Source organism: Condylura cristata, unplaced genomic scaffold (assembly GCF_000260355.1).
Source record: "Condylura cristata isolate star-nosed mole 26May11 unplaced genomic scaffold, ConCri1.0 scaffold00010, whole genome shotgun sequence".
Lineage (NCBI taxonomy): Eukaryota > Metazoa > Chordata > Mammalia > Eulipotyphla > Talpidae > Condylura > Condylura cristata.
Genome location: NW_004567111.1, coordinates 6,050,176 through 6,065,925, shown reverse-complemented (window position 1 = coordinate 6,065,925; position 15,750 = coordinate 6,050,176). Strand labels below are relative to the sequence as shown.

The window sequence follows — 15,750 nt, the reverse complement described above, 5'->3', positions numbered from 1 at the left end:
TCCTAACCTGAGCCCCTAGTCCTAACCTGAGCCCTTCATCCTAACCTGAGCCCCTAGTCCTAAGCCGGAGGTTACACAGAGGTCCGCTATTTTCTCAGCTGGTTGGTCTGGGGGTGGTTTTCTTCGGGTTTAGCTCTTGTCTTTCTGTTCGTTTATTTGCTGATGACAGGATCGCCCCCTGTAGTTCTTGGTTCTTAAGGGCATTTTCGAAATGACTTGAAAGGTCATTCGAAAGGGACGTATTTTTGTACACTCATAAAAGCATGCTAGCTCCTCTTGAATGTTTCTGTTAGGAGCGCTGTGCTTTCCATATGCCACCTCGTTTCTTTCTTACGGAAGTCTCTGTGGTTGGTCTTGTTTAATTAAGCTCTTTTTGTTTTTAATTTAAAAAAAAAAACATTTGGGGCAGGCTGTGAAATATACACACGAGAGACTCCGCCGCCTGCCCAGCCATTATGTCACTGCCAGCACGTGTGGTTTCCTTCCTGAATTTTCTCTGGGCCTCCCCAGGGACTTCTCATCTCATCCCGTTCCCGGCCACGGTCCACTTTCTGCACTTGACCCACACATCTCAGTGGCGCCTCTGGAGAGCCACGTGTGTCTCCTTACTGTGCTCGCGGGTGTTCTGCATCCGCAGTCCTCATTCTTAGATTCACGATGTCCCCTTGTTGAAGAAACGAGACCCATCCTGCCTCCGGGATTTGGTGAGCAGCGTCCTTGCGTTCTCGTTTGCTCCTCTGTCTCTACATTTCCCAAGCACTGGGCGTTAGTTCTTACAGCTGGAGGAGTTTCAGTCAAATACATCTGGCTGGAACCCTCCCTCTGAGCGCTTTCTACTTGATCAGGACGCCGGGTTGAGTGTGGAGGTGACACCGTAACTTTCTGACCTTTCCACGGTGAAGTCAAGTCCTGTTGCTTTGTCTCTGCAAACGCCCTGCTCCTGGAGGGTCTCACACCAAGACAGCCTTGGTCGAATGAACCACTTCTTTAAAGGCCGGACAGGAGAGGTCTGCTGCGCCACGTGGGTCAGCTCCCTGGCTGGGGGTTGAACTCCTGTCACAGCGGCTGCCGACAGCTTCACAGTGCTGTGGCTTAACTCTTTGTGCCATCACAGAGGCCCTAGTCAGGATTTTCCAATTCTGTTATTCCTGCTCCATCACGAGTCATCCCACCCCTGTAAGGTAGCACTTGGCTCCACCTGCATGGACTACCTGGCCTTCCTGCTGGACAGCAGGTGACATGCCCAATTTTTCACTTGGGTTTCTAGTTTTTGAGTATGAAATTGCTTGCCTGGTGTTCTCGCACAGAACTGCATTCCCTTCTTCCTTCTCTTGAGTATTGCTTATAGATTTACGAAGTTTCATCTGCGCATTATGTTCTGAATCAGTATAGTCTTTTACTACCCAGCAGTGACCGCACTGGCCAGTGGATACCCCTTTTTGAGATGTTTCTTTTGCCTTTTTAATGCAACCTGCTTACCCGGGGAAGCTGCCCTGCTTCCCTCATGGCAGGATGGTGCAGGTGTGCGAATCTGCCATTTCTCCACGGACGTATGCCTGTGCCTTCCGGTGGGTAGTTGGAGAAGCCAGAGATCAAATCACTAAAGGTTGCTTCTGAGACCTTCCCTCAGCAATGGACAAAACAGCTCAATATCTTTCTAAAAACTTGATATTTTTGAATTAGTCGTAACATCACATAGTTTTATTTCCTTGATTGAAAAATGCCTTTCTTCTTTTTCACCAAATATACTTCCTTGCTTTTTCCTACAATATGAAAGAAATAGATTGTTAGTAAATTGGCTTTTGCAACTCTGGCACCTGGGGCTTTTTAGAAGAGGCTAAGGAAATATTTCACACCAAAAGGATATCGTTGCCTTTCCTATTCCACTGACAAAGCTCTTCCTCTCACAATAAAATACTGTTATTGTCTGAGCCTTGAAGCCATTTTTGAGTATATTTAACTTGTTAAAAAAAATTAAAGGTAGCTGGCTGCTACCTTTGTGGAAGCCGCCAGGGCTCACCGAGGCCAGGTAGCCCTCCAGAATGGACACCAGCCAGCTTGCGAGCAGGTGGGATCCCGCCTCACTCAGCGTCAGTGTGTTATCCAGCAACCACCAGGCCCTACGAGACATGATTTGCACTGAAGCATCACACAGAGCATCAATTGTGGGGGGGCTGTCCAGGCAGTGACATTACCCAGACTTCTGCTCGAGAGATGTGGCGGAGCATCACCACTCTGGACTGTAAGCCCACAGCAGGGTGTCAGCGTGGCGGGGAGTGAGCCCAGGGCCAGCGAAGACCCCATCCCAGGCTCCCGCCAGCTGTTCCAGTTAGAGAACATAGCGTGTGCCGGGTTTGTGCCACCCACATGCCCAGGCTTGCCGGGCACGGCTTGGGCTTGCCTCTCCCGGGCTAGTGCCCACTGCTTGCTCCAATTCCCAGTGCTGTCCACACGCCTGCAGACGCGCCAGGCACCTGCAGAGCTGGACGTGGGTGCGTGCTGCAGCCCCCCAGAGGTCGCACGTGATGTTTGCCTGCTGGGCCAGTTGTATCTGACAGGAGATGGCTGCACTGTAGCAGCGCCTGCCTGGGAAAGACTCTCTTATTTAATCGCCTGACCGGTTGCTCTAGCAGCCCAAAGAAGTGAAGGGGCAAGAGCTGCCTCACTGCCCAGACTTGGATTTGTTCGGATGTTTCAATGCCTTGTGATACAGTAAACCCAGAGGGAATTTTTAATTTCAGTGGTTGCTGTGCCCTGCCAGAATATGCAGGGGTAAGTTACTGTCTCGGGCACTCAGGGTGATGTCTCTGCATACAAAGTGCAGCATACTGCTTGTGTGAAATGACAGCGGCTGGGGTCTTGCTTTATCTTCGGTGTGGTGAGTTTACACCACAGTCAGCGAGGGCCCCAGGCCCGCCCTGCCACGGGTGCAAACTCTCGTTCCCTGGTCTCCGCCTGCCCTCGGCTGCTCCCTGTGGACAGGCTGCCAGGACCGCCCGCCCGCCGCTGATGCCCATCTCTGCTTATGTTGCAGGTACCTGTTTGCTCTGCAGGTGAAGCAGGACCTGGCTCAGGGCCGGCTGACGTGTAACGACACCAGCACTGCGCTTTTGATCTCGCACATTGTACAGTGTAAGTCGTCCCGGCTCCCCGCAGCGTCATGCGGGAATATCGCCTCGACCGGGCTGAAAGGGGATCACTGACACCCACTGGGAACAACCCTCACATTTTGTGCTGTTTGCTGTTGGTGTGAGCGCTTCCGTGTAGAAAGCGGCTCCTAGCTTTCTGCTGTATTTTATTCTTTTAAAGATTTATTCATTTATGCATACAAGAATTGGGGTTCTGGGGCCAGAAGTGCAGGCTAGGCAGTAAGAGGATTCACCAGAGACAGAGTGGGGAGCAGAACAGGCAGAGGTACTGAAACAAACTGCTGAGGGGAGCAGCGGGCGGGTCAGGAGAGGTCTGCTGCCCATGTGGTCACCTCCCTGGCCGGGGAGCAAACTCGTGCTGCAGCGGCTCAGATTGCTTCATAGTGCTGTGTTTTAATCCGCTGCACCACCAGGGAGGGCCCAAGGTGCACCTGCCTGCAGCCCATGCCTCCCGCCCTCTGGTCTCCTTCTCCTCCTATCACAGGGTCCGGCACACTGTTGATACCTCACTTGTCTCAAAGGAGAAGCAGGATGGACACAGTCAGGTAGATTAAGCCTGATCTGCCCGTCCTCTTGGGTTAACTTTCGTCGTTCACCGCGTTACTGTAGCTGTGAGACATACACCTGTTGGAGGCTTCTCTGCTGTCTCCTCTGTAGAACTCAGAGACGCAGGAAGCTGTTCTGAATAGTGATCTTAGAAATGAGATTTTTTAACTTTCTCAATCTAGACAAACTTCCAAGGCTGACCACACACCTGCACATTTGGGTTTCCGCTTAGCCACAGCAGAAGGCGCTTGAAGTAGACTGTACATACATTTCAGGAGAGGAGTCTCTGCGTAGGTCCACTCAACATCCACAAAGATGTGCGCTCCTTCCATTTTAAAATGTCCATCCCACCTGCCACCTGCCCAGTTGACAAGACTCCCAGAGGTTTATGGGAAGTGTCTGTCCTGGTGGTGACCTTAGTCTCATAGGACGAGGCATTTCTATAGATGGTGCTTAGCAGCTTCTATTTTGTATGCAGCCATTAGTGAATATCTGGCAGTCTTAGCAGATGGGTATTTTCTTATCAATTTGAAAATAACGACGTGAGAAAAGAAAAGCAGCCCACACAGAAGTATCGTCGTCAAACCTGGGTTCCAGGACTGCGTGTTACCTTGTTTAATCCTCAAAGCAACCTCACCAGCTCGGGGTCGTGACTATGCTCGCTTCACTGATGAGGATTCTGTGGGACACTGAATCCCCTTTTCATGGTGGTCTCCTGGCCTCGCCTGGTGGTAGTGGGAAGAGGGAAAAGAGTTTGCGTCAGGCAGACCTGCGACCTGTGAGTCGATGGTTACAGCAGGTTTCTGAGCCCCCAGCTCGTGTTTCTTTTAGAACTTGAGGACAGGCCAGGTGTGCCACGGGGTAGGACAAGTACTGTAAGCTGGCCGCAGCCGCTTCAGTGCGAGTTTGATCACCAGCCCCGGAGGTGACCCACAGGGCGCTGCAGACCTCTCCTGACCCGCCCGCTGCTCCCCTCAGCAGTGGACTTCGTCAGTCGGCCTGTTCTGCTCCCCACTCTGTCTCTGGTGAATCCTCTCACCCCCTGCACCTCTGGCCTATACCCCAGTTCCCAGTTCTGTGTGCATAAATAAATACATTTAAAAAAATAAAAAGAACTAGAGGATAATGGAATCTTTTTCATAAGATCTTGAAAATTAAATAATAGTGCGATGCCAATACTGGTCAGGTATTGCATCAGCGTTGCTCATTTCCTTCATCCCTGACGCAATCCCCCTTTCCAAGCAAGGAGCAACTTAAACCTGAAGCTTCCTTATTGGAGCAGAACTTCCTAAAAATGTCTGTCGCCAACGTTTTCAGTAAGAGAGTTAGAGGCTCCCAGATACCCCTGATGCCAGTAGGCTCTCCCCCCTTTCTTCCTGTAGGCTTCCTTTCCTGCGTCCTGTAACACAGTGGCGCTCACGTGTGGGGTGCGCAGGGTCGCCAGTCCCCAGCAGACAGTGTGCCGTGCCCTGGGCCTGCTGCCCCAGACACCCCGGGCCAGGGTGCCCGAGAGCCAGGTCCCCGAGACTCAGCCGAGCTCCCCGGCCGCTCCCATGCAGTTGGGTGCTCGGCCCTGAGACAGCGGTATTTTTAGAGGCTCAGGACTTACAGATCCCCGTTTCTACACTTTCAGCCTCCTGTGCACTCAAGCACAGAAGGGCGGATTCCAGAGTCCTCTGTGAGCAGCGCCCACGTGAATGGCTCGCCACTCACTGTGTCTGCGACTCTGAGGCGTGGGGACTCCACTCGCCTCCCGCCTGCAGCTCTGTGGGCGCCAGGGAGCGTGGCCTCCTCTGAGCTGGGCTCCTCCCCGTCTGTGCTGTCTGGTTTGGGGTCCCAGTCCCCTGTCGTCCATTCGAATGTGCGGGGCCGTGTTCCAGGCACCTCGATTTCTTCCCTTGCTCCTCTGTCACTGCTCAGATACAGGATTTCAGACTTTTCTTTTTCTCTGACTGTCTCAGCTAAGTTGGACGAGCTGAACAAGAGGAGCCTGGATGTAAAAGTAGCTCGAGCCCAGCAGGGCTGCCCACAGGCCTGCGCCAGCAGCCCGCGTGAGGTTGCGTTCAGCAGAATCGCAGGAAAGAGTGGGGATGGGGCCCCCCTTTTTTGCTGTGACTGGACTGCTAAGGAATGTAGTGTATTCCTAACATGACACTTTGCCATAAAACATTTTAGAATGTTACATCACATCTGAAAAACTTTTTGGTTCTCTCCAAACATCAGGAGGAGCCTGTTTTTATCTTTCCAAGAGGAGAGCACAGGGGGAGAAAGGCAATTTGCGGTCACAGGCTGCCATCAAACGTCAGGGGCCAGCTTCACTGTGTGGACAGGGCAGAGCTGGGATTCTCGCCTCTCACATCCAACTATGAAAAAGAGAGTTAGAAAATCCATACTTGCAAGTAGGCAACCTTGAAGCTCGTAAAAACCAGGACTGATGTCGTTTCCTGTGTGCAGCAAGCTTCGTGATTTGCAGTGTGTATTTGCAGATTAATATATACTTGCTCCAATCATCTGTAACCCCCAGCGTGTGGGGTGTAAAACCAGCACTTGGGGTGCTCTCTTGGTCAGTGCTCAGCACGCTCCACCCCACGGACGGTGCGTCCTCCCAGGTCAGCTTTCACAGGTAGGCCGGCGTCCTTCGTGGTCCGGTTGGTTCCAGGTGGTCGTAGCTCAGTGCGATGTCCCCGGTCTGATGGCCCTGAGCGGGGGCTCGGTGCTCTCGAGTGTCCCTAGGAGCAGGGGGGCTGCGACGTGCCGGCAGGAGGCCGGTAAATGCTAACTAGGCTCATGGTGAGCGTCTTCGGGCTTGAGTGATGGAGCTGCTGGCCAGAGTCTGCGGATGGAGGACAAGGGACGCAAAGGTGATGTCTTGCAAGCATCAGAGGGGAAAGGGAGGCGTGTCAGGCGTTGGGCAGAATCCCAGCCCCAGTGGCCCCCAGGACATGGGTCAGGGCTTGTTCACTCCCTGTCAGGGCGACCACAGTTACCGCAAACGAGGAAAACGAGGTACACTGCTCAGGTCCAGAATGGAGGAGTTGCGGACAGGTCAGTGCCGCCGTCAGCCAGGGGCCAGTGAGGGGGAGGCCACACCTTTGCGCCGTTCGCTGTCATAAGCCGGGGCCCCTTTACTGACGTAGGGAGAGAGAGGTCGGTCCAGGAAAGACAGTTCTGGAATAGCATTACCGACCTGGTACTGGCCGGCTAGTGGCTGGGTGACTTTCCAGTGGCCACGCAGGGGGCCTGGTGAGTGGGCCCTGCTTGGGCAGAGAGAAGGTTCTTTCCGGGTGTGATCCGTGGCGCGTGGAGGCCACACCCCTCGGGCCCGGGGGCGCCGTGGGCAGGCTGTGGCCGCCGGCTGCACAGGGCTGAGGAAACACCACGGTGAGCGTTCACTCGCTGTGACACAGAGCAGCTGCGCTGTGTCGTGGGGTGCGACCCCCCCCCCCACTCGGCTCAGTGCGACGGCTGCACCATCTAAAGAAAGGGCTGCCGTGCCGAGGTGTCGTGCTGACGGGAACTGCGCTGGCTTTGGTGGGAAGTGCAGTCACTGTTTGGCAGCTCGAGCCTTTGAAGATCCAGATTACGGCCACTTGGAAACTACTGTCGCGGCTACGTGAAAAAAATATGCTTCCAACTGATAAGAATTTGCCATCTGAGCTGTCATTTCTGACAGCAGGACTATGAGAAGCTTAATAATTATTTTAAATAAATAGGTTAGGGCCCTCCCCAGCCGCACAGCAGGTTAGAGTGCAGCACTGTGAGACAATCTGCAGCCACTGCAGCACGAGTTCAATCCCCGGCTGGGGAGCTGACCCACAGGGCGCGGCAGACCTCTCCTGACCCGCCCGCTGCTCCCCTCAGCAGTGTGCTTCGTCCATTTGCCTGTTCTGCTCCCCGCGCTGTCTCTGGTGAAGCCTCTCACCCTCCACACATCTCTGTGCCTGTACCCCAGTTCTTGTATGCAAATATAAATAAATCTTTTTTAAAAAAATAAAACAGATTAGTTCTTTAACACCCATTTACAGTCATCTGTACATGACAAAGCTTTTTGAGGTGTGGTTAGTAATTGTTGTATTGAAGCGTTTCATGCACTGATCTTGTAAAACCTCAGATACAGAGTCTTCTGGCTAGCACAGGAGTGACGCTGCGTTTGGTAAGAAGGAGAAGCGGTCCAGGAGTGTGGAGAGCGTTAAAGCTGGGGATTCTGAAGCTTCTTTCCAACTGGAAAGATGAGAAGGAGTAGAACCTCATCTTACATTGTTACAGTCGTTAAATATGGTCTCGCTTAGGGGACTTAGGTGGTGGGTGCGGTGTGGCGACCTGCCTCTGGAGAGACATGAACCCAGCCCCTCCGTACGGAGTGCTGGAAACCAGCACTCCCCCAGTTAAAGGTAGCGCGGCTGATCAAGGACTAAAGCCTCACCTCATCTCCAGCTGGGGTGGCCTCCTGTCCTCAGCAGGCTTCTGGTGAGCTGGGGAACATTCCCCTGGGCGTGCAGTAAGTTGTATTAATGTACATGCTTCCTCTTCTGCTTCTTTGTAGCTGAGATCGGGGATTTTGATGAAGCATCAGACAGAGAGCACTTAGCAAAAAATAAGTATGTACCTCAGCAGGATGCGCTAGAAGACAAAATTGTGGAATTTCACCATAACCACATGTAAGTCGCATGCTTGGGTCGAGGTCCCCCGAACCTTTGTCTTTATCCTTTTGATGGATGGGTTTGCGCACAGCTTCCCTGTGAGAGCAGGTCGGCCTGGAATTAGAGGGCACCACGCTGGGGAATTGGGGAGCACGCAAGACCCGTTAACAGGAGACCCAGAAAGGCCTTGATAAGCAAGCCACGGACAGAGTTCGGGCTTTGTAAAGTTTTGTAACGGCTCCAAGTTTTTTTTTTTTTTTTTTTAGACCAGTGAAAAAGATGGTCCCAGGAGTCTCTCTGCCTTTTGTTTTTGTTGTTTGAAGGGAGGCTCTCGAGTCCTGAGACAGAGTGACGAGCACCTTGAACTTGGCTTGCAGGCCTAGGTGTATTGTCAGTGACTGAAAACGTGTTTGAACGTGACTGTGTTTTGCTTTTGTATGACATTAAAGGAGACCGAGATTCCAAAAAACCGGGCAAGTTTAGATAGACGTTTGGGTTTTGTGTTACACGAGCCATAAAGCTTCTGACCCGGCCCCTCGACTCCGGGTTGTGATGAATGAGAGCTTGGGTGTCATCTGATGAGGGCCCTTGTTTGTCATGAAATGCCTTTTTATTTCCTAAGAGAAGCTGCTTAATCTCAAGTTAATAGACACAGGGAATTCAAATCTCCTGGCCTTTTGCTTTAATTTTCGTTTTGTCAGTGGACAAACACCAGCAGAATCGGATTTCCAGCTCCTGGAGATTGCCCGCCGGCTGGAGATGTACGGGGTCCGGCTGCACCCGGCCAAGGACAGGGAAGGCACCAAGATCAACCTGGCTGTTGCCAACACTGGGATTCTAGTGTTTCAGGTGAGAGCACAGCCCGGCCCCCGCGGTGATGGAGAGATAGCCCAGGGCCCTCGACGCCGCTTCCCGGCTCGGCTGGCCCAGTTCAGACGTCTGCGATGGAGCGGGCAGAAGCTCACCCCCTCTCAGGCCTGTGTTTCCCAGGCCCTCAGCGTCCAGGCTCCACTCCATCTGCTCTTGCTCCGGTTGGGGGGTCCCTCACTGTAGTTTGGTTTGCATTTAGTGACTGTGGAGAATGAGAGAAAGCTGTCTCTCTCCCCAGCCAGGCTTAGAACAGAGTGTAATGGCATCAAGAATCCAGACCCCCACGGAGGCAGCTTCCTTAGTTGGGGGTACGTTTGACCCACTTCCGGTCCCGCCCATCAGCTTATTCATGACTCGGCTCTGCCTAAGTGAACATGAGGAGCGCCGGGTGGTCTCTGGAGCTACGGCCGAGTCACAGCAATGTCACCGTCCACGCAGGTTCATAGCAAAGGGGACACTGGACTGGGCCCTCGCCTGCGTCTTTCTGAAGGACGAGGTGGTCTCCTGCCTGCTGAGAAGTGTGTCCTTTCGGGCACGGGGCTGTGGGGGTGACCCGCCTGGTCCTTCCCCAGATCACCGGGGCAGGCCAGCGGGCATGCAGGTTATGTCCACGTCGAGATGTGCGGTTGCCTGTTCCCGGGCATCTACGGCTGGGGAGCACACAGCACAGCAGACCACCCGCGTATTGACCCCACCCCAAAAGTTCCCTTTCCTGTTAAACAACTGGGCTGCTCTGTGCTCCGGTTTCAGAGGGTGTGAAGAAAGAAGCTGCCTTTCTCACAAAGTAGGGTCAGATTCTCCCCGCTTTAGAGGGGGCCATGTGATGTACAGCTCCTCTTCACATGCCACTGGGCGTGGGGACACCCCACACGTTTTACAGCTAGTCCCGGGGTGTCTGCTGGGGCATCAGCTGCTTGTGCTGACACCGATGGACATCTCCTCTCCCCGGGCGGTGAGGGCGGCGTCACTGGGCGTCACCGGGCGTCACTGGGAGCAAGAGCTTGACCTGTGCCAGTAATCCGATGAGAAAATGACTCACCAAACGTGGCTGTCTGCCTGAGAGAGTGGGCATCAGAGCCCCCAAACACTCCTGAAGATCGTTCAGGGAGCGCGAAGCGGCTCTGTCCACTCACCAGCTTTGAGCGAGGCTAACGGCGTCTCGCTGCTAAGAGTGGCTCGGTGACGTTCTTGCGGGCAGAGGCGGATCTTGGGGGGTCTTTGTGCCGGGGCCTCCCTCGGGTGCCTACCCACCCACTTCAGTAAATGGCCCCGGGGTCCTGGTTGCCTCGAGGGGAGTCCTCGACAGATGGAAGCTGGGGTCTGGCATGTACTCCTCCCCGGGATGTACCCCACTTCCACAGGAGCCTCCGGAGTCCGTCCCCCAGGCGGTTCTCCAGCCCGGAAGACGCTCCGCAGGCCTGTGCCGGCTTTGCAAGTGCCGGCCAGGGGCCAGCCCAGGGCGGCTGTGGGCTTGCTGTGACTGCCGTGCTGCTTCGGAGGGTTTAACAGCAGCTGCAGGTCAAGGCTGTGCTTGGAGCTGGTTCTGCCGCACACCCCACCTGACCTCGGGCACCCCGGGGCATCTGTGCAGCCTTCAGCAACTCTGCGCAATGCAGTAGTGAATCCCTCTTGCTGGGGCTGTGCTGGGGGTTGATGAGACGAGGCTGTGCCGCCGAAGACAGCGCCTGGCACCCTGCGCCCCGCACTGCCAGTGCAGGGGGGCTGTGGTCTTTATTTCTGTGTCACCTTGAGCTGCCTCTCCTCTCCCTGGAGACCAGCCTGGTTCGAATGCCAGTGGCATCGCTGGTGAGAAACCATGGTCTGGGGGCCGGGGCCATCCCACAGCCAGGGGCCTGTGATTGTCCAGCGGAGGCCTCGCTGCCCGCCCCACAGCACAGCCCGCCAGCCCCCCAGCGCCCCCAGGCAGGGGCCCAGCGGTACTCCCTGTCTCCTAGGGCTTCACTAAGATCAACGCCTTCAACTGGGCCAAGGTGCGGAAATTGAGCTTCAAGAGAAAGCGCTTCCTCATCAAGCTGCGCCCGGACGCCAATGTAAGTGACCCCCGGAGGAGCGGCCCCTGGAAGGCCTGGGGGTGGAGCGGGCTTTGGCTGAAGGGGCAGCCCTGGGCGTGGCAGGCAGCTGTTCGGGTGTCACCAGTGTCTGTGGGGAGACACATGTGTAAGCAGCTGTGTGACTGTCACCTCAGGCACAGGTACCTGCAAAGGACAGGCGCAGTGTCTGCCAGGGGCAGTGCTGACTGCAGACCAGCCCCTCCCGCCCACCCCGAGCTGCCTCTCCAGCCTCTGGCCCACCTGGGGACCCCGTAGAACATTCCACCCCCTTCCATTGTGCCCCGTCCACTCAGCAGCCGTCCCTGCTCTTGTCTCCGCTCCCGACAGCACTTGTCACTGCCTTATCAGACCCTTCCCACGACTCCCAGAAAGCTCTAAATTTGGATGCCCCTCTCACCAAGAACAGGGCAAGGACGAGCAACAGCAGCATCTTCGCCTGCTAGAAGGGGGGGGGGTGATGTGGAGATGAACTCTGTGCGCCTGGGGGCCTCTTCCCATGGGAAAAAGAGATTGTAAATGGCAGTTCGGGCTGAGATGGCCACTTCCATGTGGATTGAGGGCACTCTTCTGGCCTGGCCAGCAGAGCGGCTTTCCGTGAGAAATGCTTTTGAGTTCCAAAGCGCTGGCTTGCAAGTGAAGAATCGCAGTGGGGCTTGTGAGTTGGGCCTGCGCTGCCGGAAGCTGAGAGGGCCCTGCAAAGAGTGGGAACTGCTGGGAATCTCAGGGCCAGTGGGCACTTGTGTTTATTTAACATAGCCACTTAAACTGGGGCCGTTCACGCGGGGGGTAGAAACATCCCAGAACCCCTTCCCAGAATCAGAGGGCGTGAAGCCTTCCACTTTGAGTGATAGTTTTCAGCTCTCCAGTGTATGTCCATGTCCTGTATGTTCCGTGGAGCCACCCTGGGGTGGGGGGTGGGGAGGGGGCCCATATGCTTTTCGATAATAAAAAGACTTAAGGCCAGCATTCAAACTTAGCATGAATCAGGAGGGAGAAAACAAAAAGAAGACTTGTGTTTGTGATTTTTAAGGAGGCCCACAAAGAAGGATTTCAGTATTTGCACTTTTTTTTTAAAACGGGGACATAAGCCAAATAAACACAGTTTGTTGATGAATGCTGTCAAGAGACATGCTTTGGCTTCTGCTTAGTTGCCTGCTTTCTGTTGGTTCCTCTCAGGGGTTCTGTGGGCAGAGTCATTGAATGACAGCTGCATTTTGTCGTGAGCAGCAGCCCTGTGCGTGATTGCACTCAGTTTGTGAAATTGTGCGCGCGCTGTAATGAAGTAGACGGCTCTGTCCCTTTGCTCCTACCTCTGGCGTGTCGGGGTCATGGAAAAACCCGAGTGGAATTTTCTCATTCTAGAGCTCGTACCAGGACACCTTGGAATTCCTCATGGCCAGTCGAGACTTCTGCAAGTCCTTCTGGAAGATCTGTGTTGAGCATCATGCTTTTTTTAGACTGTTTGAAGAGCCCAAACCCAAACCAAAGCCCGTCCTCTTCAGTCGAGGTTCATCGTTCCGATTCAGGTGAGCACTCTGTCCCGGCTCGGCATTCGCCCCACCTGAGGAGCTGAGGTAGAAGTGATGGCTGGGCTGGTGCCCACTGGGCAGACCCAGCAGGCCCCCAGCAGGCCTGGCTCTGTGGAACGTCCTTGGCCCCAGGACCGTCTGCACCCTGCTAGGTGCTCCGTAGCTCCTAGCACTTCTCATTCAGACTCTATAGAAGCAAAAGTGCCTTAGGGACACTTAGTTGGGGCTTCACAAAATGCGCATCGCTTTGCTCTTCCACTCTTTCTTTCAACAAATATGGAAGTCCGTTACAGGGCAACCCCAGAGTGAATTGGGTTGCCTGGCTGTGGGCCCTCACCCATGCACTTACAGGAACTTGAAAGATTCAACTGCAGGCACACACAGAAAGGTTAATAGTGGGTTTACTTACAAAAGAAAGGGAAGTGAATAACTCAAGGAAAGAGGTGGGGGGGGCTAAGTTGGTGAATGTGTCCTACCAGTTCTGCTGACCTGGAACCCCAATAGCATACTGAGAGCTGGTTAAAAGCCAAGAAATAAGCCATGAGCCACAGAGGCTGAGAGACCCCCCCCAAAGCCCACATGTCTGGTTTTATACCAAAGCTGGTGGCTTAACCCCACCCTCAGGTCCCAGAAATTCTCCCTGTGGTCATTCCAGTGTCTGGGGTGGGGGTGGAGATACAACACCTGTGTCTGTAGAGTTCCTTCTCCCCTAACATGTCCATTACCCTCAACGGCATTGAGGATCTAACAGTAATCCCACCTTCAGGAAGCATGCAGACACTGGGAGGGGGGTTCTGGGGGGCTGCTGAATGAACAAACATACAATGGTGGCGGGGTTCAGTGTGCTGAACATCTGTTATTCAGAAGGGAAATACCCAGAGATAGAACAGACCACATTCAGGTCCCCTTAGAGGGCCTTCTTTGCTGGGAAAACCCACGTCTCTGGGGGAGGGCGGGAGGGCGTGGAGTGATGGCTGCTTGCTGCATGTGTAGTAAGAACACCTTGGTGCCCCCTCCCCATCTCCCCTGTCTCCCCTTGCTCTCAGCGGCCGGACACAGAAGCAGGTTCTTGACTATGTTAAAGAAGGAGGACATAAGAAGGTGCAGTTTGAAAGGTAAGGCCTGCTCATCGCCACTTCCCATGGGAGAAGAGGCGTTCTGGCTGGGTACCAGGGTGTGGCTGCCTAGTCCAGGCTCCGTGAGCGAGTTACTGCTGCACCCCAGTCTGGGCAAGGGTCGTGGTGGGCTGGGGGCCCTGACCGAGGACAGAGGTGAGATAGGCGGACAGAGAGGACCGAGCCAGCAAGGAAGCTGGTTGAGGGCAGGGGAAGGGAGAGAAGCTGGAAATCCAGTGGGGTGAAGGGTAAGTTGCTCATTGGTGAGGCTTTAGGTGTTTTTAAGATTTATTTTGTTTTTTTATGCATGTAAGAACGGCGGTTAGGCCAGGGGTGCGGGGGGGTGAGAGGATTCCCCAGGGTGGGGAGCAGAACAGGCGGATCTACTGAAATCCACCGCCGAGGGGAGCAGCGGAGAGACGGGAGAGGTCTGCTGCACCATGTGGGTCACCTCCCTGGCCGGGGATCGAACTCCTGCTGCAGTGGCTGCTGATAGCTTCATAGCACTGAGCCTTAACCCCTGAGATCCTAAGGTCTTAAGTATCTGGGCACTGGAAGTGAAAGTATTTCTATAAAGTTTTTGAGGAAAGATGGTGGAGATGAAAAGATGCGTAGTATCAGAAAAATCATAAAACACCAAACAGGATGAGTACATCGGAGCTTATTTTATGTGTTAACTCGGTCTTCAGGCCCCCTCAGGGAGGCCGCTGCTGTGTGAGTCCCTACTTGAAGATGGCCCTGCGGCTCAGGGGTCGCGTGCCTGGCTGGTCGCTGGGCTCCTGACGGTGACCTTGTGCACAGCCCTGCCCCGACGGGATATAGGCTCCCAAGGGAACCAAGATGAAAGCTTACAGGAGACGGGGTGGTGGGGGGCAGACCTCTGGGGTGTATGTGGTCTGATTTAGACCAATCTCTTCCATTCTAATACACTTATAAATTATAATAAAGGACAAGGGACAGAGTAGACACCCACTTCCGCTCCTGAACAACTAGGAACATTCTGGCAAATCGCTGGACGTTCTTCCTCTTTTGTTTGTCCTCATTGTTACAGATGGGGCTCAGCCCCCTGGATCCAACAGCCTCTTTTCCCTCCTCCCTCCCCGGAGGTCACAGTTTGCCTGGGCAACATTCCTGCCCACCCCTGCGAATTAGCCAGCGATGGTCGTCTGCTCTGTGGGATCCGTCTAGAAAATCCTTTCCCAAAAGACGGACTCGGTGTCTCAGAGCGTTGTTTGCGACTCGGCCTCGCCGCCTGGCAGAGAGCCTTGCCGAGCGCCTTACGCACGGTGCAGGTCACGCACCAGCCACACCGTTGGTGCAGGAACGGTGGGTCTCTCTGTTGGCAGCGTTTGCCAGGACGGCTCTGGGTGTCTTTATGATGGAGGCAGGGGCCTCGTGCTGGTACTTTTCACTGAAAGAAAACAACCCACTCCGCTAACGCCAACCATCTCTGCAATGTCCCCAGGAAACACAGCAGGATCCACTCCGTCCGAAGCCTGTCCGCGCAGCCCGTGGAGCTGAACTCAGAAGTGCCAAAGCAAGTCAGTAGCCGCCAGGCACCCTGGCATCACAGCACTGTGCCCGCCCCGCCTCCTCCGCTGAGCTCTGGTCCCAGATCTCGCTCTGCAGCTCTCGGGCTCCCCTCTACGGGCATGTTAAGAGAACACAGTGGAGCTGCGTGCTCCCGCCTTGGGCCAGAACACGCCCTGTCCCCCACCCCACCCCCTCGTGCTCCCCGCCTGGGCTCAGCGGAGTTGGGCACCACGTCCTTTGTCAGCGGACCGTCCGTCTTCTGTGCCCGGCTCTGTGCCACTGAAAGTGGGCTCTGT

General features: G+C 54.6%; 1 protein-coding gene across 1 annotated transcript in view; it reads left to right on the top strand.

Moving 5' to 3' along the window:
* The window catches only part of FARP1 (FERM, RhoGEF (ARHGEF) and pleckstrin domain protein 1 (chondrocyte-derived)), a 225,041-nt gene that overhangs the window by 167,501 nt on the left and 41,790 nt on the right, over positions 1-15,750 (top strand). The window contains exons 6-12 of the mRNA XM_004680293.2: positions 3,035-3,132; positions 8,239-8,353; positions 9,037-9,184; positions 11,161-11,256; positions 12,640-12,803; positions 13,853-13,921; positions 15,387-15,462. Of these exons, the coding sequence (XP_004680350.1) occupies positions 3,035-3,132; positions 8,239-8,353; positions 9,037-9,184; positions 11,161-11,256; positions 12,640-12,803; positions 13,853-13,921; positions 15,387-15,462 (766 nt within the window). The remainder of the gene's footprint in view (positions 1-3,034; positions 3,133-8,238; positions 8,354-9,036; positions 9,185-11,160; positions 11,257-12,639; positions 12,804-13,852; positions 13,922-15,386; positions 15,463-15,750) is intronic.